The 25,853-nt window shown below is 41.1% G+C and overlaps 1 protein-coding gene across 1 annotated transcript in view; it reads right to left on the bottom strand.

The window, feature by feature from the left end:
- Positions 1 to 25,272, bottom strand: part of F13A1 (coagulation factor XIII A chain) — a 164,325-nt gene extending 139,053 nt beyond the window's left edge. Inside the window, exons 1-3 of the mRNA XM_017526763.1 lie at positions 25,025 to 25,272; positions 22,945 to 23,095; positions 10,643 to 10,831 (exon numbers count right to left, since the gene is read on the bottom strand). Of these exons, the coding sequence (XP_017382252.1) occupies positions 10,643 to 10,831; positions 22,945 to 23,077 (322 nt within the window). The 5' untranslated portion in view covers positions 23,078 to 23,095; positions 25,025 to 25,272. The remainder of the gene's footprint in view (positions 1 to 10,642; positions 10,832 to 22,944; positions 23,096 to 25,024) is intronic.
- Positions 25,273 to 25,853: the final 581 nt, after the last annotated feature.

Here is a 25,853-nt window from a genome sequence, read left to right as displayed (position 1 = left end):
TCTATCCTTGTTGTGAATGGCAGAATTTTCCTTCTATTAAGGGCTGTAGAGCACTCCATTGCATCTATACACCATATTTTCTTCATCCATTTGTTAGGTTGCTTTCATATCTTGGCTATTGTGAGCAGTGCTGAAATGAACATAGGACTACATACATCTTTTCAACATACAGATTACAATTTTCTTTAGATATATACCCAGAAGTAAGGTTGCTGGATCATATGGTAACTCTATTGCTAGTTTTGTGAGGAACCACCACACTACTTTCCAAAATAGCTGCATTAATTTACATTCCCACCAATAGGGTACAGGGTTCTCTATTCCTCGCATTCTTGCCAAGGCTTGTTATCATTCTCTTTGGTAATAACAACTCTAACAGGTATGAGGTGGCACCTCATTGTGGTTTTAATTTTCATTTCTCTGATGATTAGAGGTGTTGAGCATTTTTCCATAAGCTTATTGGTGTCTTCTTTTGAGAAATATCTATTCAGATCCATTGCCGACAACCTGGGGTAAAGCAATCACCAAGAACATTGGTTTCCGTGATTTTAATGAGGTTTATTTCTACCTTCCCTGCCTCCCAGTTTACTGTGAGAATAAAAAAAGTGCTCTCATATACATTATCTCCTTTAACCCATAAATGGCTGTTTAAACTAAATATTGTAGTCCCTATTTTCAGGTGAGGAAACAGTAATGCAGTGGGGGTGGGGTGGGGTGAAGCAATTCTGTCATTGCTATTCATGGTGAAGCTTGGGTTCTGATTGGGCACTGCCTGAGTCCAAGCGTCAAAAATTCCCTCCTTCCCCACCAAAAAGGGCTTTATTTTGCCCTTTTATCACATGAGATGTCATCCCTGAGATGACCTACAAATGGCAGAGGGTCAGCCACTGGGGCACATTGTTAGTCCTCAGACCAGAGTGTGTTACTTCACTACAGGTGAGTCTCATCTTACTATGCAAATACACACACACACACACACACACACACACATACATTTTACTACTTCTAGTTATAAAGGTAAACATAAGTTCCTCTGGAGGAAAAAAAGAGGAGAAAATCATATAAACTCATGCAGCATCCATTTATCCTATCATTTATTAGTGAGAATGTTTTCCCTTGAGTCTCTTACTAATGTCCTGAAAAAACCTTGGTCCTCCAATTTATCTTCCACACTTCTTCTATAGTAATCTAAAAAGTAAGAAAAAATCAGATCTTAATACTGTGCTTAAAATGCTTCTATAGAGGCTTCTGGCTATTTATAGAATTACATCAAAACTTCTTATCAAGTCATACAAAGTCATCAGTATGCTTCCAAAATGTCATGCTCCACTGAACTTTTCTATTTTCTTTTTCTAAAATGTATACATTTTCCATTCCTCTGGGTCAATCCCTATTCATTTTTTGAGACCCACCTCAAATAGCTCTTTCTGGGGGATTCTTTCAACTATTCTTGCCGTCAGTCACTCCTTCCAAGGTGCCTTCTAAGCATTTTGTTCAAGAGGCTCGCATTGAATGCAGCCTTTTCTACTCAGACTGTCCCCTCTGGACAACAAACAAATCCTCTGGAGGCAAGGGATGAACATATCTTACTATTCTAATCCCAGTACAGTGCTTTGTGAATACAAAGTATTCGATAAGAGTTCAGTAAACACATTCAAGAAAAAAAGGCTTTATGGTTAAAAGAAGCCAAATAAATATCTAAATATATATATATATAAACATACAAAAGGATTTCTTAACAATTATTTTGAAAAGTTACTGAATATGAATGCCAAATCGATAGCTTTTTCAATGTTTGCATAAAATCTTAAACATCAAAAAGAAAAAAAAATTGGATATAAAGTTATCACAACACATAGACTACAGATCTGCTCAAATTCTGTTGTCCACCAGCCTCAGTGTTCTATGGAATGGAGGTAATATGTGTCTATAGTTCAGCATTTCCTAGAATGAGTTCTGCACTTTATTAGATGGTATTATAAAAATAAAAATGTTGTAGGGTAGTGTTTATAGTAGAACAATTTTGGGAATCATTGGGCTAAACAAGATTCATTTTTTGACTGCGTGTCTACTCACAGCCTTTTATATATTAATGTGTGTTGGGCCTCTATGAGAAGAGACACAAAACACAGCATGATCCAAATGTATTTGATGACGGAACCTTTTTTCCCCACAAGGAGCATCTCACATGACAGGTGTTCATAGAGAACGCACTCTGGGAAACACTGTCCTACTTTCTTAGATGCCATTATTAGTCACTTCACAGAGACGCTTAAAAATAAACACGTTGATCATCAATGCAGAAGCCCATAGGAGCAAAAATCTGAAATGACATTCTATATAAATGTTCCTTCAAAATGATGAAATAGGCTGTCTATTTTCACCAAAATGCAGCATAAAATAGTTGAAAAAGTATAGGCTAAGAAATGGTTCTCTACACTTTACAAGCTGCATAATTTGGGGCAAGATATTTCTCAATAGAGAAACTCTGTCACGTAGGTGAAAATCACACATCAGCATGATGGTTTTACCTAGACTTTCTGAAACAAAAATCCATGGGAAGACATAGTCTTAAAGGATACGGGTGATGTTTTCAGATATAAGTGTATTCCTCTGCCCCCCTAAGACCCTGCAGCACCTGCTCACCACCTACATCTTTGAATAACTTGACATTGTTAGGCACGAGGCTTTAGTTCATACTTCTCCACCTACGGCATTCACATTCTCCCTCACCTGTTTGTCGACACCCTTGGAAGATGAGGGCTTTTTCTTCCTACTCAGCCCCTCACCTGTGCCCCTGTCCTCTATGCTTCCACCTGGTCCAGGATTCTCCTCCAGTACTTCCTGAATCTTCAGAATTCTTCCTCTACTGGTTCTTTCCTATCCGCCTGCTACACATTCCAGTCCCTCCAATCCTGAAACAGATACCCAAATCAAAACACCCCTCCTCTCATCTCTAGCTACCACCCAACTTTTCTTTTCCTCTCCTTCAAATTTCTTTAAAGATTCATCAAAATCGACTACACCCACTTCCTCATATCCTTGACTTTCAGACCATTAAAATTTGGAATCTTCCCAGTTCAACCAGTGTCCTCCTAACTGTTGACTCCAGTGGGAAGTTCTTACCTCACTGCATCTCCCACTTATATTTGATAACATTGATCATTCTTTCCTCTTTAAACACACAACTGTCCTGGATTTAGTGACACTGCACTCCCCTTGTTTTCTTTCTGTTTATCTGGTCATTTGGTCTATGTTTCCTCCAGGGGCTCTAGTTTCTGGACTGACCCTTTAGGAGTTGTTTTCCCCAGGGCAACCTTCAGTCCACTGCTGACTCGATTTACCTTTTTCTGCCCATGTGTATATGATATCCAAATTTTAATCTGTCCAACCCAGCCCTCCTCCACTAAGCTTCAGACTCATATCATCTATCGGACAGGTTTACCTGAAAGTCCCTCAAGTAATTCACATTCACCAGTTCAAACAGAATCACATTCATATTTCCACCATCTCCTTGGTGGAGGTAGTAAGTATTGTGATTAGAAGAGGCTGCCTGGGTTTGAATTGAGGTCCCAGCACTTTCCAGGTGTGACCTGGGGTAAATTAATTAATCCTTTGAACCCTTATCTCATGTGAAAAATGGAGATGACCCTAGTCCAATGCCCAGAGGGTTGCTTGAACAATTAAATGGGAAGCACACAGCACCTCTGCACAGCAGCAGTGCCAGTGAGTTATCAATGAAGCCGCTACCACCATTATCATTTTCCACACCTGATTTTTTCTCTCTGGAATCCCTGCTGCGTATCTCATTTGGAAGTGCTAGCATCTGTCATGATAGTCACATAAGCCAGCTACCTGGAAGTTGACCTTGACCCTCCTCCCTTTCACCCCTCACAGACTACCAAACACAAGTCCTGCAGATTTTGTCTCCTAAATATTCTCAAATCCCATCGCTCCTGTCCATGTCTACAACGGCAGCCATAACCCAGGCTCTCATCTTCTCTTCTCTGATCATCTCCTCTCCAGTCTTGAATTCCCCTGATTCCTTGAAGTGGGCCAGAGCAAACTATCTTAAATGAGAATCGTCCATGTCACTCCCACCCTGAAAACACATCAGCCAACACCCCAGCTGTCTTTCGATAAATGCTACTCAAGAAAGTGTTACTCATGACATTTCCATGTTTTATGGGGTTCATGATGCAGAACATGTGCAATTGATCCAGTCCTGGAAATGCTTGAGCACATGATGAACAACCTGCCTCAATGCTGCCGGCATTAGGGCAGCACTTTAATACTCACAGGGTGGCCCAGCTGGGAGGGATGCCCAGCATATATCACTGCGGGTCCACCAGCACCCACTTTCATCCTTCTCCTTTCCCTCTCCTCTGAAGAGACTGGAAAAGGGAATACTTTCACAGCTTCCCTTACAGCTAAGGGTAGCAAATGAGACATAAATTGTTGCTGGAAGCACCCAGGGAAAGCTTTTGTTTTGCTGATAAGAGGGGTAGGTCTTGCTAATGCCATCCTTCTCCTCATCTTTCTGCTGTAACCAGAAATGTGAAGCTTGAATCTGCGAGGGCCATCATAGAATTGAGGGAAACGTCAGGAGAATCTCCAAAGCACTCGACACCCGCAGGTTCCTGTGGCTGAACTCCAGGGAGAAGGAAATTTGCTCAGGGGCCTATTGTCACTTCGGAAGGCTCTTCACATAGTGAAACCTCTGCTGTTTGAGCTGATAAGAAATACAGCTTGGGATTTCTTCCCCAACTGGGTATCAAAGAAGCAGGGGCCCATGTCAAAGTAACAGTAAATTAACACCACAAGCTGTTCCCAAGCTTTCACAGCCTCAGCCACAGGTTAGTAAAACCTGTGATTAGTGCTCTGCTCCCAGCCTTTCAGGATTTGCAGGGCTGTAGGCTCAGAAGTGAGAGGGAGAGAAGGCCCTGCAGACTCCCAAGACATTTTTAAGCCACACCCACCTCCTCAGATTCATTAACACCTCCCACCTAACTCACAGAGATAGCTGTTGCTCTGCCAGCAACTAATGAATGCAGTTATCGAAGCACAAAGACCCCCTGCAGCACAGCGCATCAAGCCCTGGCCAGGTAAGGCACTAGCTCTTGAGTTCACCTTTTCTACTCAGAGCCCAGCACATCATCCAAAACACCCTATTTATTTAAATATTTTAAAAGAGGGAAGGAGGGAGGAAAGGAGGGAGGGAAGGAGGGAAGAAAGAAGGGAGGGAAGGAAGAAGGGCAGGAAGAAAGGAAGGAAGGAAGGAGGGAGGGAGGGAGGGAGGGAGGGAAATTGGTTAGAAGGCAGAATGACATGAATAAGTCCCATGACCCAGGTTCTGAGAACAGCAACATAGGAAAACTCCCGTGTACTAACACATCTCAGCTTATCTCCTATACAGGCACAGGGAATGAGAAAGCAACTGCAACAAAGAACTGAATACAAATTGGAAGCAGTTAAATGTAAAGCTATCTTTCTGTATTTTAATATAATAATAGCTTGCTTTATGAAACAGCTGTTTTTTAATCTATGTAACAAATCTTCACATGTACCCCTGAACCTAAAATAAAAGTTAAAAACAAAGTATATAGTGAGTGTGATGGTTAATACTGGACTCAACTTGATTGGATTGAAGGATAAAAGTATTAATCCTGGGTGTTGCCAAAGGAGATTAACATTTGAGTCACTGGGCTGGGGAAGGTGGATCCACCCTTAATCTGGTGGGCAAAAGCTAATCAGCTTCCAGCAAATATAAAGCAGGCAGAACAATGTGAAAAGGAGAGACAGGTCTCACCTCCCAGCCTACATGCTGGATGCTTCCTACCCTCGAACATCAGACTCCAAGTTCTTCAGTTTGGGGACTTGGACTGGCTCTCCTTGCCTCTCAGCTTGCAGACAGCCTATTGTAGGACCTTGTGATCATGTAAGTTAACACTTAAATAAACTCCCCTTTACACACGTGCGCACACACACACACCCCTTATTCGTTCTGTCCCTCAACAGAACCCTGATTAATAGAGTGAGTAAGGAAGGGTAAGTCAATTGTTGTTGGTAAGCCTCTGGTTATAAACACTCTTAAAGATGTACTGGTAAAGAGTCCTTTATGTGCCCTTTATTTTTAACAAAGTATTTATTGTCTTTTCTGTTTTTTTTTTTTTTTTTAATTTATGTTAAAGTTTGGTTCACTTTTAATAGTACATGACATCTCAAATGTTTAGACATTTAGTTGATTGTAAAACACTAACTAAAATGAATCTTCTCTTGAAACAGCATTGCCAGATTTTAAAAAATGAATAGAAATTATATTCTTTTTCTGTTTTTTAAACTATTTTTACATTCTGAGTTTCTGGAAATCGAGGTGCACCTGCATATAGAAACCTTTGCACTTAATTTCTAGTTTACATTCTATACTTGTCTCTTCTCATTATAGCAATTACCCTTAAAATCTAATTTCCTTGGCTTTATTCAGTCCTATTGGAACAGGCACTGCATTTTAAGAGAATTATTTCCCCAGCAATGTTCTTTTTTTTTTTTTTCCAGTCTTAGAACTATGGAGGGAGGAAGTTGAGGCTGTCATTCAACTTCCTGAATTACATGAGATGCGGAAAGGACTCTGTTCAAGATAAATCCTCTACCATGGGTCTTTCAAGGCCGCTTTGAAGTGGGCTTTTCTACACTGAATAGTAGAGTGTGGAATTTTAGGCACTGTAGGCCAAATACATGTGGCATATAATGGGCCACACATATTGGAATACAGCTTAACTCTGAACGTACACATCATGGGCTCTGAAAGGTTTAGAACCCATGTTGGATTAAAAAATACGCAGATTTTATCTCAAAATCAAATTAGCTATGCCTTTCCTCCTCTTTTATTGAGGGAACAAAAGTAATAATATTTCTTATGTAAAAAAGAAAAGAAAACTTAAAATGTGGACTATAGCAGATGCTGTGGTGTGCTGCCTGGACCTTTCCCGTTGTTGGGAGTGTTGGTGGCTGACAGTTCTCATTCATTTTGTTACTTTCAGGGGTCAGCCATAGGGAACCAAGTACACCAAGGAAAAAACCTCAGTCAAGGTATAAAAGATATAAAAGGCCCATGCCCTTGGCTCAAGTCAAGACAACTCCGAAGATCCATCCCATAGCTAGAGCTCGCCTTGAGATCCGTGGGGGCCATGTCTGCACTTTGGTTCAACTCCTCCCTCTGCCCAACACTGATTCCTCCACTCTCTTGCAGATGTTGATCCTGAGAGATCTCCCCAGCAAACTTTCTGCACACAAGTCTTCTTCTCAGAGTTTGTTTCCTAGTAACCCAATCTAAGGCATTCATCTTACCATTTTTTCTAAGACTTCCATTATCACAATTATTTTCTGAATGGTCTCAGACCTTAGACAAGTCCAGCTCAGAGCTGAAGATTCCCTCTACTCTTCACCCCACCCTAAATATTTGACTACAAAGATGGAGATAAAAATTCCCTCATAATTGCAGCAGAACTGTGGTTCAGAGCTTCAAGCATGTATTTGTTGTCATGCATGGGACACAATACATTGCTAGGCAGGCGATTTTGTCAGTGTGTGGACATCATAGTAACAAAGATGGTACAGCCTACTACACACCTAGGCTATTTGGCAGAGCAGAGCCTATTACTGTTAGGCTACAAACCCGTAGTGTGTTTTACTGTACTGAATATAGCACTGCAGGCAATTGTAACACAATGGTAAGTATTTACATAGAAACATAGAAACATTTCTATATAAACATAGGAAAAGTAGAGTAAAAATGCAGTATAAAAAGTAAAAAATGGTACACCTGCATAGGACACTTACCATGAATGGAGCCTGTGGGACTGGAAATTATTCTGGGTGAGTGGTAAGTGAACGTGAAGGCCTAGGGCATTACTGCATGCTACTGTAGACTTTATAAACACTATAAGCTTAGGCTACACAACATGTTTAAAGAATAAGTGATCACGCTATTACATTGTAACAGCTATGACATCACTAGGTGATAGGAATTTTTTAGCTCCATTTTAATCTCATAAGATCACTTACGCACGATCTGTCATTGACTGAAATGTTGTTACGTAGTACATGACTGTACACGGGTTTTGTTTTCTTCTACAGTGTCAGAGTTCAGTCTGTAAAGTTTCCTCACAAAATTGACTTGTGAGATATTTATTTTTTACATTAATACTCATTCCATCTGAAAATTACTACCATATATGGGATAAGATGAGGGTCAATTTTTAAATTTTCTTCCAGCTGGAGAGCCAGTTGTTCCAGCATCATTAATTTAAAAACAAACAAGCAAACAAACAAAATCTCATATGCTTTTCTTACTTCATGAAACCAACAATCATATTATCTCACACACCGAAATCCATTTTCTCTATTGTGTCGTATTAAATATTCTTCATAGTATTTTCTGATAGCTGCTTCCTATAGAAAATATTCTTACTTATTTCTTTGTATGATTTCTATGATTATCACCAGGTAATTATTATTTCAAATGAACTTTAATATTATTTTATACAAGTCCAAAAAACCAAAACCAAAGCCAAAAAGAGCTCAAAACTCCATTGGCATTCTAATTGGAAATGCATTAAATGTGCATATTAATTTTGGGAGGTTTTTAAAAATTGACAATAATAACTGAATATGTTTACGGGGTTTTGTGGTGTGCCTTTTTGATCGATATGTGATGTTTTGATCAAAACATACACTGTGGATTGATTAATGCAAGCTAATTAACATATGCATCCCTTCACATACCATTTCTTTGCGGTGAGAATATTTTTTTAAAATCTACTCTCTTAGTAATCTGGAAGTATATATTACTGTTAACTGTAGACACCATGCTGTGGAATAGGTCACTAAAACTCATTCCTTCTATCTAACTGAAATTTTGCATTCTTGGACCAACACCTTGGGAGATTAAAAATATATACAGAAAGACTTCCCACCCAAGAACATGTCTGACTCCTCATTGGTTTCTTTTTATTAGGATTTAATACCTGCTTTATATTGGTTGTGTGTTCAGGTTTTTAAAGTTTAGTCCTACAGTTTATAGTTTTGGTCATGTGAAATTTTTTTTATTTCTAGGTGCTTAGTGCCAGAGAAGATAAAAGCTACTTATTTTTTATATATTTATCTTCTATCTAGCTATCTTACAAAGTTTTATTAATACAGTGCTTTTTTTGCCTTGAATCTGTTGGGTTTTCTACATACACAATCATAGTATCAGCAAATACATAGTTTTATCTGTTAGTTTCCAGTATTTATAGCAGGCATATCTCTTACATTGTTCATTGGCTAAAACCTTTAAAGCAACTCTTTTTAAAAAGGAAATGATGATAACAGGCATTTCTTTCTAATTTCTGATTATGATGAAATTTGTTAACATTTTTCACTTAGGATATCAAAAGTTGTTGTTTTGATGTAAACAGTCTTTATTATCATTAAGGTGTTTTCTTCTAAATTTTTTCCCTTCAACTCATTTTCTAAAACTGGGTGCTGAATTCTATCATGTACTTTTCGTGACTACTAATTTGATTTCCTATTTTTTTTTCTTTAATGTGTGCATAGGATTATACGGGCAGATTTCCTATGTTGTGCCACTGTTGCTTCTGTGTGTATGTATTTCCTTGATAATATCATAAATTCCTACAGAAATGTTTACCAAAATGTGTCAAATGTTAATAGGGATAACTTAATAAAAGAGTTCCATGATCAAATTAATTTAAGAAGCACCAGACCAAAGTTAAATGGCCCTTCCCCAATACTTTAAAGCTAATGGCATTGTTAATCTTCAAGAGGAGATTAAAAGCTGGGCATGGTGTCTCACGCTTGTAATCCTAGCACTTTGGGAGGCTGAGACAGGCGCATCACTTGAGGTCAGGAGTGCCAGACCAGCCTGGACAAGATGGCGAAACTCCGCCTCTACCACAAATACATAAAATTACTGGGTGTGGTGGTGCGCACCTGTGGTCCCAGCTACTGCAGAGGCCCAGAATCAGTTGAACCTGGGAGGTAGAGGTTGCAGTGAGCTGAGATCGCAATACTTTTCCAGCCTAGATGACAGAGCAAGACTCTATCTCAAAAAAAAAAAAAAAAAAAAAGATTAAAGTACCTAGTGTTTAGTGAAGTTTATTGGATGATCCATTTCTCATGGGCCATCCCATGGGACTAGATCAGAGCAGAACCAACTTTGGGAATGCATACATGGTTTGTACATATATGTACATGTATACAAAGATGCCCTTGTATTGTAAAAGATATATAAATCTTTTACAATACGAAGATGTGCAAACGTTTTCAGCACATGAGACCAATTAAATCATGGAGATAAAAATCACAACTATAGGACACCAAAACCATTGTTTGAGGAAGAATAATTCAGGTAAGCAACACTTTGTACCAATTGTACTTACTTTTATTTATATGAGATTTTCCCTTGGGTGGGCCCAAGTTATTAATGTTTGGCATTATACAGACCAGTCTTAGAGCACAGGGTGATTCAGGGGATGGATGTCATTCCAGCTTCCTTCACTGTTGATGTATGACACTAAAAGGTCACACAATTGTGCCTGTACCCATGATGTCAAGACTGGGGTTTGCACATGGCACTCACCAATGACATATTCCACCCTGAAGAGATCCCGGCTGGGGTCATATGGACGATTGAAGTCGATCTGCATGTAGAAAGGCTGCCCTCTGCGGACAATCAGCTTGTTGTTGTCATACTTGTCAGTGTGGTGATCCACCTTGTTGGTGTCCCATCGCTCCTTGAACAGGTGAACGTTCGTGACATTAAGAAAGTCTATGAACAAGAAAAACAATTGAAGAAAATAATAAACTAACTTTAGTTTAAACACAAACTCAACAACAAGACTATTTTTCCTGAAGAAGGCAGGCAGCAAGGTCTGCTGAATGAAACTCTGCACGAGGCGGGGGTGGGGGAACACAGTCTCAAGAGTCAGCCTCTTGTTTTTGAAGTGAGCTTTTTAAAGCTTTTTCCACCTTTGATCTTGTTTCAGTCCACACAGCACTCACTGTGGGATAGACGGACGCCTGTCTGGGAGATCCAGATACAGAGAAGCTAGGGCCAGAGTTGAAGTCTCAGGGTTCTCAGTCTCATGCTGGTTTTCGTTATGTTAGGAGCTTCCCATCATGTCCCTGCCTCACTCTGTGGCTAACCAGGCAGAAGCAGGGAATAGCCACTTCAGTTTTCTTATCTTTCAAAAGGGGGGAATCAAATCTGACAAAGCCTCAGGGGGACATTCGAAGGACAAAGTTAGCCATTAATCCAAAATTCTCCTCTTACCTCAAGAAGGGTCAAACGCCCCCGCCCTCTGTAATTCTAAAAGTAGATCTCATCTCTCAAAGGCAGGGAAGAGAGGGAGCAGGCCTGGAGAAACAACGCTGACATTTCTGTGAGATAAGTGTGATTGTTTTCAGTTACACAGAAACTGTCCTCAGCTTTCCTTAGCTTCTGATGAGCCAATTCAAAAGTCACAACCTGGACTGTCTGATGCCGACATTTACAGGTTTTCCTTTTGATTTCGATGTACAGGTTTTTCAGGAGTGTAAATGTCAGTTACATGTTTATTAGTTGTCTAACTTTGTATATGTTACTTAAATTGATTTCTTCATCATAGAATGGGGACGCTAACATTCATTTCATAGCCTAACATGTTCAGCCTCTTACAGGAATGTGACAGGAGATGGCATGAGATGACACGTATGCAGGCATTTAGCAAAGGGTCTGACACATGAAAGTCAGCTCTCCTCCTGCCCTTTTCCCCTTCCCCTCTATGAATGATCACTGAACGGGAGGGTCATCCTAACTCCCTGTCCTCACTGTACTTCAGAAGATCTAGTCTAGAGACTGGTTTCTGCATGTGCACTTGGTGTTTTAAAGGGCTATTGGGGAGAACGTTGGGTGGGAAGGTAGGAGGGTGGGCAGGGGTACCCTGGCCTCTTGCCCTCCCCCTCCCTGCCCCTGCCTGATGCATGATTTGCTGTAAGCACCGTGTGTGCAGAAAGCACAGCTGCTGAGCTTGTGCCCATGCTGGGGCATCTTCCTGCCATACTTGAATGGCTTCCTTTACCTTCACACAGAAATCCTGTGCAGGATGCCTGGTGCCTTTGGACCCCATTGTGTTCCATAATCAAAACCAAGGAGTTGGACTCTTTAATACCCTCCTTGGTCCTAAAGTCCAGGAGTCCCTGAAACATTGCTGAGCGTTTCATAGTTCAGGCAATCCTGAGTTTGAATCTCAGGTCTCAAAATTACTTCATTAAGGTACTTTACCTTTCAGAATCTGATTTTTCTAATTCAAAATGAGAATACTAATACCCTGAGAACGTCTACGAAGCCTCAATGAGATAACGATGCAGTGGGTCTGGCTCTATGCCTAGCACCTAGAGGGTCATAGGCTTACTGTGGCTCACTGCCCCTAAGCTGTGACAGACACTTCACATGGAACGGTGCTCCACAAGTTACTCTGACTACAGCGTTACAGCAAGCAGAAAGTGCAGGATGCAGTTTTATTTTTACCTCATCTCAGAGCCCTGTTGTAGTACATGTCCCCCTGAAGGGCACTTTCTTTCCATTATGCTGTGAGCTAAAGATGTTTAATTCTCTAGACCACTCTATTCCAAGCTGTCTTTCTCCTGAGTTCTCTGGTCTTATTAAGGCCGCAATCCCCAGTGATAAACCAGCCCAAGAGTGAGCTGGAGAAGCACAAATGTCCCCATTGAAAAGGACCTTAGCAATAAACTCCTCTGGTCCTCTTTCTTAGCACAGGGCCTTTTAATAATTTCTTTAAGAATAGCTAAAAACCCAGGTCCTTAGAAATGGGTTTTGTCAGTTCTCCATTTACCAGCACCAATAGAAGGAATATAATGATATTACAACCTTACAGAATCTCACATAACAGCAATAGCATTTTCTCAGCTATCTGGTAGAACTACAAAACATTTTCATGAGAGCCCTGCTACTTGGTCTTCTAACCTCCATTCAAACAGGGAACTCATTTTTTCAGAGAGCAAAGAGTCAATTTTTAAACAACTCTACTTATTTGAAAATTTATCTTAAGATAAACTGACATCTGTTTCCTTGTAATTTTTCTAACCAGGGGTCCTCGTTCTGATTTCTGGATAAATATAGAATAAGTCCTCTTATTTATTTTATCTGGCACTCTCTAAGTATTTAAAGACTATTCTTAGGGTTTTTTGTTTTTTTTCTGAGTAAAACATTCTCCATTTATTTAACTTTATTTTTTGTTGTTTTTTAGACAGAGTCTTGCTCTGTTGCCCAGACTGGTGTGTAGTTGTGAGATCTTGGCTCACTACAACCTCTGCCTCCTGGGTTCAAGCAATTCTTCCTGCCTCAGCTACCTGAGTAGCTGGGATTGCAGACATTTGCCATCATGCCTGGCTAATTTTTGTATTATTTTTATTTATTTTAATTTTTAGTAGAAATGGGGTTTCACCATGTTGGCCAGGCTGGTCCTGAACTCTTGACCTCAGGAGATCTGCCCGCCTCAGCCTCCCAAAGTGCTGGGATTACAGGCATGAGCCATCACATCTGGCCTATTTAACTGTTGTTAAGAAGTTATTTCCAGAACTTTTATCCATCACTCTGTTTTGGAATATATTCCATTTTGTCAATTTCTCTTTTGAAGTGTTATTTGGGAATTAAGTACGTTACTCTAGTTGTGGTTTTTCCAGAAAAAACAAAACAAAACAAAACAAAAAAAATGACATTACATCTTTTAAAATAAATAACATGTTTCTAATATTTCAGCTCAAGATATTATTAGTGTCTTAGATACTCTTAACTTACTGTTAATTTATATTATGCATCTGATAAAGCAAAACCCTTAAAACACATTCTTTTTTTTTTTTTTTTTTTTTTTTTTTTTTGAGCTGGAGTCTCACTCTGTTACCGAGGCTGGAGTCCAGTGGTGCAATCTCGGCTCACTGCAACCCTGCCATACTCAAATGGCTTCCTTTGTCTTCACACAGAAATCCCGTGCAGGATGCCCGGTCCCTTTGGACCCCATTGTTCAAGCAGTTCTCCTGTCTCAGCCTCCTGAGTTGCTGGGACTATAGGCTCATGCCACCACAGCAGGCTAATTTTTTTTTTCTTTAGTAGATACAGGGTTTCACCATTGGTCAGGCTGGTCTCGAACATTTGACCTTGGGTAATCCACCCGTCTTGGCCTCCCTTAAAACACATTCTAATGTTATTTCTAGCAACAGTGCATCAAAATTCAGTTGAGGCCCCTGCAAGTCACCCACTCATGTTGCTATTTGGCGGTATCTATTTGTGTGATTATTTTCTTCTGTTTAGTTCGATATTAAGACTTTGCATGTATTAAATTTCTTCTTATTAAGTTTGGTTCACTGCTCCATGCTCCTCAGATAATTTTAATCCCTTAGTATGCATTTAATATATTTAATATTCTCCCTAGCTTCTTGTCCTCTGGGAATGTTGTAAGTGTGCTATTTTATGTTGCCACTCAAGACATGGGTACAAATGTTGATTAGGCAACTGTCTAATAACTACGAGTCAAGTAAACACGCAGCAGCAGACGCTAAAAGGTGAACAGATAATTATGACACAGTGTTAGCCATCTCTGACAAAGGAATTAAAGGGTACTGAGGGGAGTTTCAGGGAGGAGGCCCTAGCCCACATTTAGTGGGTGGAAAATAAGGAGGTTCTCTGAAGGAAGTGAGACATAAGCAGTCGTCAAGAGAGGAGTCAGTTGTCCACGTGGAAAAGGAGGTGGAGAGAAATGCTTCAGGCAAGTGAGAAGGATACGTGAAGACTGAGGCAAGAGAGTGCATAGTTGCTTAAGAAACTGAAAGATGATGGTTGGCTGAAATGTACTACTGGGAGCCATGGTAGAAGAGTGAGGAGGAGCCTGCTCATCATGTGAGGCTTGGAGACCATGTGAAGGAGTTTGGGTTTTGATTGCATGGTGGATCCAATGAAGAATCTGAAACAGCAAACTGGCATGATTAGACGTTTATATGTGTGTGTGTGTGTGTGTATATATGTATATATATATATATATATATATATATATATATATATATATATATTTAAACTGCCTCTGGTGGCAGAGTGGAAAAGGGGTTGGATGGGGTGATGCTGGAAGCTGAAGTCAGTTAGGAAGCTGTTGCAGTGTTCTGGGTGTGGGTCCACGTGGGTTTAATCTGTACGCAGGAGATGAAGGCACTGCTCCTCTGGCACTCCTAGATTTGCCTTCTCTATTTCTACGCTCCCTCCCTGCATGATAAAGTACTCCTGAAATGAGTTCTGGCTTGGCTTCCCAAGCAGCTCTACCTATAAGGCAAAATAAACCTGGAGAGGGAGAAATATTCAAGTATTTCTTTGATATCATTGGCATTTCTCATCCATCCTAGTTGTCATTGCAAATGAAAACCTGGCTTTCCACCTTTACATCCTAGCCTAGTGTACCTGTTTAAAGTCTAATGAGACTGGTTAGAGTCAGTCCATCATGGCATAGTGCTAGTTTTAGGGAAGATTGGCTGGTATTGGAAGAATCAGAGCTCCATGGTTAAACCAGTGTGGAAAATTGCTGCCCTAACCAAAGATGATTGGGATTCTTTTCTTAAGAATTCATGTGAGACTTTAATATGCTGATGTGCACCACAGATATCCTAGAGGAGCACTGGTTTCCAAATGTAAATGACTATGGGAACTTTGTTCATTGGAGATCTGCATTTTTCAGACTATGTTTTTGGAAATGCTTCACTTCAGTTTTCTTAACTTTAATACGGGAATGAAGTACCTATCTTACAAGTGGCTGACACCTAGTATATTCTCAATAAATACTTATTATTATTGTTCCTATTATTATGAGAAGTAGAATAGCATAGTAAGAGCATAGGCTGTGGAGCCAGGCTGCCTGGATTCAAATCCCAACTCTCACTTACTGTCTTTGTGACCTTAGGCAAGTTACATAAATGTCCTGTGCCTCGGTTTCCTCATCTGCAAAATGAAGTTGGTGTGAGGTACAATGAGAAAATGCACTGAGTGCTCTATCACAGGGCCTGGTACATGGTAAATGCTCAGAAATTGATGACAATAATAATCATAATAGCACTGAGCATTTCGATGGGCCCTTAAGATCAAACATGAAGAAGTCAGGTATCTGAGAAGGCATGATAGGAGGTTGGAACCTGAGCAATGGAGGCCACAAGGTAAAGAAGGCCCCTGGGAAGCTTTTTAGCAGTGGACTTCCAACCTTCCCAGTGAAGCATGCCCTTTTACACTTCTTGTCTTCTGAGCAGAGAGACTTGCTTTTTCTTTCCTGAATTTCCACAGGTGAATAGAGAGTTTTCTCCTCTTAATTCTCAGAAAACATGTCTTTTTTTCATATTATCTTTATATAGGAGACTTTTTTAGCCATGAGATTATAATCTCCTTGAAAACTGGACCATGTCTTAATTATCTTGCTATGGTGCCTGTGGCAATGGGCAAAAATGCCACAGCAAATGTGCCTCCTTTCACTTGAACACCTTTTACTTGAAAATTTGGAGCTTGGAGTTGATGATTCATTTCAAAATAAATTATCTCATTCACCGTAAGATTAACCATAGTGTCCTTTAAATGTCATTTATCAGACTGTTTTATTCTCAAAATATGCTAGTTTCAGGATATATATATAGTTGAAGGTATGATGTGGGAATTTATAGCATAAGGCCTCCAGATCAGCAGTTTTGCTTCGCATTGGAATAAAATACACTGCCTTTCTAGCCTGCTTATACTATGATCACAAAGGGTGAGAAAAAGGATGCTGATTAATGCCTTTGAGAATAGAAAACCTAAGCCAAAAAAAAAGACAAAACCCCAACTCATGGGTTTATAGTTTTTTCATAATGAAAACAAATATGTATGTTTGTTTATATATAATATATAAAAACATATAGATTGTTTATATCTATTATATATAATATTTACTGTTTATATATTATATAAACAAATATGTTTATATATAATATATATTACATATATTCTATACATATATTGATTATATATTATATATTAATTATATCTTTGTATATTATATGTTTATTTATAATAGATATAAACAAACAAATATAGATATTTGTTTATATATATTTGTTTGTTTTCACTATAAAAAACTATAAACCCATGAGTTTGGTTTTAAAAAATATATTGTTTATATATAATATGTAATTTATATATATTATTTACATACTGTTTATAGATTATATATAAGCAAACTATATATATAAAGTTATGTGTGTATACATATATATATTTATATAAAGTTATATATATATAAAACAAAATTTATTTCATTGCCCATGAGTCAGCCACCCACAGGTCAATCAAGTATTTGGTTCTTATAACAGCTGACGATATAAATTGTTTTAAATTATATCATCTTATATTGATATACTTTTGATATTCGATTCTAACCATGATGTTTTTAACATGCTATTTTTTCTAAGTGACCTTTTCATTCTCTGTTGCAGTATCACTTTAACAAACCAATGCCTCAGGAAAAACACAAAATCACAGTGGTACTCTAAGTGGGGAAAAATAATGTTCTGGACCATAGTTAAATGGAAGAGACGTGAAGAACCTTAATGGATTGTCCCAAGTATTGGGGATAGAGGTGAGGTCCCCAATACCACTGATTAAACAAAATTTATTTCATTGCCCATGAGTCAGCCACCCACAGGTCAGCCAAGTATTTGGTTCTTACAACAGCTGATAATATCAAGGACCCTGAAGATGATTGTCATAAAATATGGACATAGACATAAAAATATCATAGTTCATTCCGTTGTCCATTTTGCCTAGGAAATGTCCCTTCCCATGGAGTGTGTTCTAGCAAGCATTGATTAAACTAGCATATTGATTTTTGCTTTGTTTATTGGCTTAACAAGGCGGTTTAGATGGAAAAAGCTTTATCATCATCCAGGCTCCATTTGCCACAAACAGGAAATGAATTTGCTTCCTCTGTCTAAGCCTAGTTCCTGGCAAAATGGAACAGTTCATTGCTAAGCCGCCTTTTTTTTTTCTTTCTTTCTTTGTTTTTTGAGATACTGTAGCTAGAAACTTGGCAGCTCGCAATTTCAAAGTGGCAGCTTTCAAAATTTCTACCTAACACAATTTAGCCTAATTCCAAACACACCGGAAAACGGACAGCTAAAGAAAAGAAAAAACATCTCCGGATGAGCAGCTGCCTCCCTGTCCTCCTACTCTTCCCCTAATATGAAAAAAAATGTAGATTATTGTCTCCCTAGGTTGTAAAATATTCTTCAGAGAATGATTATACCTGTCACAGATGGGATCTTGAAATAAGTTAAATGTTTAGGTTTATATTCTAGGAATTCCCTAGCAAGCTGAATTCTCCCTGCAATTTTTGGTAATATTATTACTAAACTAAAAGCATAAATGCTATCCATGAGAAACTGGTTTATTTATTTATTTAAAAACAACAGGAAAAAGAACTCTTTCTCGCATTTCTTTTGGACATCCAGAATTTTAACATATCTGTAATTAGAATGATTAGAAACATTTTCTTAAGTGGCTTAATTGACAAAGCATTGCTATTAACATGTCCTGGACCCTGTAATGTTGAAGGATTGCTCAGGTGCTCAGAGGAAGCTGGAGCAAGAGAAATGAGACCCATACCTCCTGGGGCTAAAATCCCACTATTCTATTCCTCTTGTAGCCTGGAGTATCTCCACAGCTTCTAAATGTATCTACTGTTCCCCCTTTTCTCCTTACTACTTTGTAATCCATAATTCTGATTATGTATTTCTGCTAATTAGAATACTTCTCAAGTCTCCCATTGTCTGCAGGATGAAAAAAAAGATCCCCAAGGCCTGTTGCACTAGGACGCCTGCCATCTTTTCCCAGGCTTGTATCTTCTCTTTTGTCTTTTAAACTCCCCTTGCTTGGCATTTACTGTTCCCTCTACTGCAAATGCTTTTCCATGTGCTCTCCTGTCGGGAACACTCTTACTCATCCTCTAAGTTCCAGCTTCGATATCCTTGCATCAGGAAGCCCTCCTAACCCCGTTCCCCACTCCACTGCACCACTAGACATTGATTTTTGTTATTTCACTACAATTTGCATAAATCGTAGTCACAGTCTTTATTACACTGAATTGCAATAATCTTTTATTGACTTCTAGACTGAGAGTTTCTTGAGGCCAGAGACCGACTTACTCAACTTTATGTCCCAAGGGAAAGCCTAGAGGAGCTCCTGACACATATGTGAAAACCAGTGTATATTTTTCCTGGAACTGAATGAAAAGATGACTTGCTGCTGGACAATTGCATTTCTCAGTCATACACTGAATGCCTCTTAATCTCTCACCAAGCTTCAATCCAGAGAGGTTTACTCTGCACAAAGAGATTGATCATTAACTGGTTGATTGAATTCTAACAAGGACTGGTGGGAAGGAAGAGATTCTCGGAAAGGCGCAAGACCCCATTAGCCTGAAAACTACTAGAACCCAACTACATTTGATTTTTTGATAGAGCCAGCCTTGCTTTCCAGTTTTAATTCAATACATTAGAACTGTCAAATAATGATTCCAATTGCTGCTACAAATGATCACCTATTGTTAACAAGATAGAGCCAAACTAGACCAACAACATAAGATTGTCTTCTGGAATGTTACATTTCCAACTACACATAACCTTTCACACCAGGAAGGCAGTGGAGAGCTTTTTCAGAAACACAAACTAATAGCACCTGAAGAACGGGCTATTAGAAATTGATACAAATCCAAATCTGAGGAGATCGTCTCAGTGCCTTTCCTGGCGACAACTGAATTCAAAGGGTAACATTAAGGATGCCTAAAATCATGCTAAGATGTCAAATGCTACCAGTGACTGTCTGGTCCCACCTCTGGGATTTCGGGGTCCACCTGAAATATTTCATTTTTTTCTTGAATATCATGGTGTGTATGGGAAGAAACTTACATGAGTTTATACATTTTAAAATCTAGATTTTACCAAAATAATTCTTAACCAAATGTTACCAAAGCCGTGACTTAAGGGTACTATACACACTCAGCATACCTATATAACATTGTATATATCACACACAGTGATGGGCGGGACTCACTGCTACAGAACTACTAGAAATGAAAAACCTGCCATTTCCCCCCTTTTCCTCTTCTTGCCTCTCTGCATTTGTCAGTCAGTATTACAAGAACAGATTGCTAAAGGGAAGAGTGGCCACTGAAAAAAATGGAGACAAAGTTTAACTTGGGGCTGGTGTTTGTCGAGCCAAAGCCATCTCTGCAGATTGGTGATCACAGATCCAAGGCCTCTTAGAGGCCACTAGTGGCCACTGGGTGAACTGCATGAAGATGGCATTTCAAAAATGAGTAACCTATGCCTTCCAAGGTTTAGTCGCTTAGCAAATTTCGTCCCTTAGTGACTTGGGGAAAACTTGATATACTGCCAGAAAACCTGCTTTTAGAACAATTCAACATAAAATGTGAAATGCAAAGGGTAATCAGGAGAAAGACCTCCTTGTTCAGATGGTTTGTGTGCTGATATATATATATATATGATTCTGGGCTTCAGAAACCCTATCCCCGGAGCATGTAACACTTATCTTGTCTGTGTGAAAAATATTAAATAAATGCATATGTATGAAATCTGGAGCGCATTATTAATAATAAATTATAATGCCACTAGAGCTATGAGTCATTCATTTCACAAGTGATTGACTGTTTCATTCATTCTGCAGTCACTGGACATTCACACTCTTATGCCAGCACCTCCAGTGAATAACCCAGATTGTCTCTTGGGTTGTGGACACGTATGACTGCCAAGTAAATAATTACTGATTTTTTCACAATAATTCAGTCATGCTGCTCCCCACCTCTGCCTCCAGAAATAAACAAAAGCAGTAATCCTATATTTTTTTTAAATTGACCTACCTGCACAAGTACTCTGGAAGTTTTAATGTCTTACTAGCAACATTTTGTTCACATGTCAGATTTATGGGGGCTGCAGGTCATGCATATTTTTCATAGGAACAAGTATTCTCTGGAGTGTTTTCCTGACCTTGTTGGGATATGATAAGTTGTACATTCCAAATCAATGGACACTTATTGGTCATGTGCTGTGGGTCAGACCTGATCACAGACACTGCTCACTAGATGCTCATGACAATCTGTGAAGTAGGCATTGCTTCCATTTTGCTCATGCGGAAACTGAGGTTTGGGCACCTATATGACTTTCCCAGAATGAGCAAGGAGTGGTGGATATGGAACAGGAAGCCAGGTCTTCCGCCTCCGCCCTCTGCTCCCCTGCACTGCCTTTGTAGAGATTCACGGTTTTCCCCACCAATCCTGGCAAAGATGGCTGCGCCTAGACTCTTGACGTGGCAAGGGTGGCTGTGTCATTACTTCTTGTGTTCTAACTGCCCACTTCTTCCATTGCCTGCACCCCCTTTCCAGAGGCCCAGAGGCTTTTCTGCCACAGGAGAATTTTGCTAGAAGATGGAATACACAAAGGTAACCTGCTTAATAATTTGATGTCTGCAGGCTTTCCAATTTTATTTGCATTCTTAAAGAAAAAGACTAGTAGATTAGGCAAGGAGTGAATATCAACTGCTTACGTTGGGCCTCTATTTCCTAACCTACAACATGGGGATGGGGATTTGTTGATTAGCAAGTCCTCTTAGTCTCAGTTCTATGGTTGTCACTGTGGGATTTTAGAGAGGGCACCCATCTGGGAGAGAGACTTCAGAACTACAAGTTTGTCTTAGCTCCTCAAACTCTACCGCTTGACTGAAGATGCCCTTCTGTTCTGTGAACCTCTTTTCCCAAACTTGGATGGTGCTGGATACCTCTCCGATTTCGCTATTTGATATCAAAGCATCTAGACATGAGAGTAACGCAATAACACCAGTACGCAACACCTGAGCAGCTGTCTGCCTGGCTGGATAAACTGCATTGCCCCTTTCCCTTTGCTATCTGGAGAGCTGCATCAGTCTGGGCTTTCATGCATTGGTTTCCTTCTAACTGATCAATCACACAGCTCTAACATGCCTGTGCTCACCTATCCCAGCAAATGGGTGTTTATCCCCAGTCAAATCCAGCACAAAACACCTTTAGGAGTAAAATAGGATTTTGGTGCATGAATGCTATTGACAGAAAAGGCTCCCTGCTCAATGCCATTTGGGGACATGAGTCTGAATGTCCCTGCCATGGCCCAGGGGAATGATATCTGTATCAACAAACCAGTGCTGGCACCTGGGCCTTGTCACCGCTGACGGGGCTGAGAGGAGGTCAGCTGCTGGCTGCTGTACCCCGAGCAGGTTTCTAGGGATCAGGCAGAGGCTTGCAAGAGGCTGGGGAAGCAGCTTGCCTTGCCAGCTCACCAGGCTGCTCTGGAGAGAAATCGAGGGCTTCCATCTCTATTACTGTCAGAGTCTGGCACTTCTCCCCGGCTCTGAAATTCACAGCAATGGATGGAGGAGGGAGAAGAAAGGAGGTGCAAGCCAGACAATCAAAACAGCCACAATATTTTGGAAGTGGAATATTCCAGCTAGAGAAAATTCTCTAGCGCATTGAGCAGTAGGGCTGGAAGAGACCCTAGCTAATCCAGCACCCTGGTTTTGTGGAGGAAATAGAAAGACAAAGCAACTTCCCTAAGGTGACAAGGTCAGTAAGTGGCAGAACTGGGACAAGTATCTGGGTCTTTGGTGCTTTCACCACTTAAAAGAAAGCTTTTGCTTCTTTTCTTTACAAAACCAGAGATTGACAGGGGGCTTCCTTTTGTGGGAACCCCAGTGCAGACGGAGGATGTTTACCTGCAGGGAAGAGGGGCCAGGGCCGGCTGTGCCTGGACCCACAGTGGTGGGGAGAGGGGGTATGCTCCTACCTTCCATGTTGACGCCCCGGGGCACCAGGCTGTGAATCTCCTCTGTGGGCAGGTCACCCTCCTCTGCATTGGAGTTGTTGGGTGGAACTGCTCTCCTGCCTCCAAAGGAGGAGATCCTGGAGGTTTCTGACATTCTTGGCTTTACAAGGTCCTTCAGCAAANAAAAAAAAAAAAAAAAAAAAAAAAAAAAAAAAAAAGAAAAGAAAAGAAAAGAAGAAAGGAAGGAAGGAAGGAAGGAGAGAGAGAGAGAGAGAAAGACAACAGAAAAGGCGTGTAAAATGAGTAACATTTGAGACAAGGATTCCATAATCGAAAAACAGACATATCTGGGTGTGATAGCACTTGAGCAACACATTTTGAGATTTGCAAAAATAAAAACTGATAAGTGGCAGCAAGGATTAGTCTAATGATGGAATACAGCTCCCCAAGGATCTCGGGGAGATTTTGTGTATGCCAAAAGATATAGGAAGCAGAAGAAAATGGGTTTATTTAAAGGAATTTAAAAATAATAATAAAAGATTTTGAAGACCCACTCTCCATAATCCTAAAAGCAACATCTTTGCAAGAAATGTTTCCTGTTATAGGCATGTGCCGTGTCTGTGTTCATTTCACAGAGATTTATGAGATCATAAGTCACTTTTAAGAATAAACTCGCACAAGCATGTTCAGATAAATGTTGTCTTCTAAAGCGTTTACATTTGCAATTTAATTTAACCAATATTTATTGAGAGCCTATGGCATGCCAGGCTGTGATCTAGGAACATTGGATGCATCAGAGAACAAAACAGATTTTTTTGCTCTGATAGATTACAGTCTAGTAGGGTTAGGGTGGAGCCCAACAAAAGCCATAAGTAAATTCAGTTAAGGATGAGGAGGTAGGAACTGCTTTGAAAACAGAACCACGTGGAGGAGAAGGAGGTGGAGAGGTTGGGGATGCCATTTAAAATAGGGCTATCAGTGAGCTTAAGAAGTCAGGGTCGCTGACATTTCCCATGCCCCAAGCCTGCCTCCGTTTCCCTCGGAGTTTGTGCAGGCACTGAGCCAGTTTAAACAGCACACACCTGATGGTCAGAGCCCAGTAAGTACTTGTTGACCAACTGACCAAATAAAGGGGGACTTTGTTTCTGGGCCCAATGAGGGTTCCCCCGTGATCCCCTGGATTACCCAGTCATGACTCCCGGCGACTTGGCTATTTTCAAAAACCAGGCACACTCCCAAGAGATGAAGAGTCCCCATGAGAGAGGCCACCAGAGGAGAGAGACGGTTCCAGAGACATGTGGAGCACTAGCAACGTGCTAGAGAAAAGACGCCTAGGGTGTGTGGTCTGAGGAGAGTGTTTGCATGCACAAGGCGTGAATAGGTATCCATGAACATCGACAAATATATTTACCATCACTGGTGGGCTGAACGGGGAAGGGAGGGAGAAGCCAGAAAAAGGGTTAGTGACAGAGGCCACAGAAAGCCGTCCTCTGGTGGGAAATAGCGAAGGTAGGCTGTGGCACTGCTGGGATGCAGAACAGTGCGGCTCACTGGGAGACACACTGCTAAGGGGAGAACTGGGGAGCCCCAGAGCCGCAGGTGCACGCCTGGCTGGGGGAGTGCGGCGGCCTGGAGCCCTCGCTGCTGGGCGGGTCTAGGCAGGAGAAGTGGCTCACGTTCAGCTCCAAATTGGGATCGGGAAGGCGTTGCGAAGGAGTGGGGAGCCAAGCCGGCGGGGTTCCAGCCGCCTAGCAGTCCGTTCTCCCTGGGCCCACTCCCCCCACCTTTTGTGTTCCAGTTCCATAATCTGCTCCCCTGAAGAATGGGGGCTTGTCCCTCCGGGAAGTCCCCCGAACTCCCCCATCCCCATTTGGTGGCCTTCTTAGCAAGCAACGCCTTCAGGAGAGCTGCGTGGAGTCCTGCCGAAGTCTAGCTCAGAAGTAGGGCTGGGCAGGTGCGGAGTTGGGGGCAGAAAGCCAGGATTGGGCAGGTGGGGCTGCCTGCGCCCCGCGCCACAGGTCCGGAGCAGCCGCCTGCGGGTTCGCGGTGGAGGTGGACGCAGCGGGCCCCTGGATCTTAGGGTGCAGGGGCAGCGGCTTACCTGCGGGCGATCCCCTCCAGAGGTGCCCTCGCGTGGGCTTGCTCTGTACGCCCCGGGGACTTCCTCAAAAGGACTCAGGAAAGACAAGAAAGTTGGCTCTTAAATAACTTCCTAAGAGGAGCCCTCACCCTCCTCCCCTGTCCCACGGGGTTTTCTCCTCCCCCTTCTCGACAGCTGGAGTCAGCAGCGGAGCTCTGAGGACTTTCCATTTACTTCATCGTGGCCTGTTACCCCGGCAGGTGCCCCCTCCTCTCCCACCTACCCCTGTCACTCCCAGTTTCCCGTTCCTGCTTCTCCTCCCCATCCCCACCCTGGTTCTGCACACATACACATCTCTCGTTGCTGGGAGTACCAGCCAAGTCCCTGCAGTGCCAGGAAGTCCCCTCCCCTCCCTTTAGGTCAGAGGGGCTGGGAGGGTCTTCTTTACAAAGGAACGCTTTTACCTGGCAGGTTGGCTGCTACTGGGGCTTGGCAGGAGGGGGTCTACCCTCCCACAAACAGGTCACACAGACAGCTGTGACCATGCATCCAGTGAGAGCAACGTGTCCCTCCTGTGCAAATAAGGCATGGTCTCCATTATTGAATCATCCCAGAGGCGCAGCCACTGCCTCACCACAAGACTTCCTGCAGGAATGGGATGCCTAGCCCCAAGGAAGATGAGTAAACATTTTTATAGTGCCACACAGATCAGAAAATAACACTTTGTTTTTCTCTGAAAATCATTTCAGTGTATGTTCAAAAGTTAGAGAGAAAAGAACATTTTCCTCCTAAAATTTTCCTTTTCTTCTTTTACTTTCTCTCCCTCCCTCTCTCCCTTTCTTTTCTTTCT

This window comes from Cebus imitator, unplaced genomic scaffold (assembly GCF_001604975.1).
Source record: "Cebus imitator isolate Cc_AM_T3 unplaced genomic scaffold, Cebus_imitator-1.0 Scaffold43, whole genome shotgun sequence".
Lineage (NCBI taxonomy): Eukaryota > Metazoa > Chordata > Mammalia > Primates > Cebidae > Cebus > Cebus imitator.
This window is presented reverse-complemented; position numbering and strand designations above follow the sequence as displayed.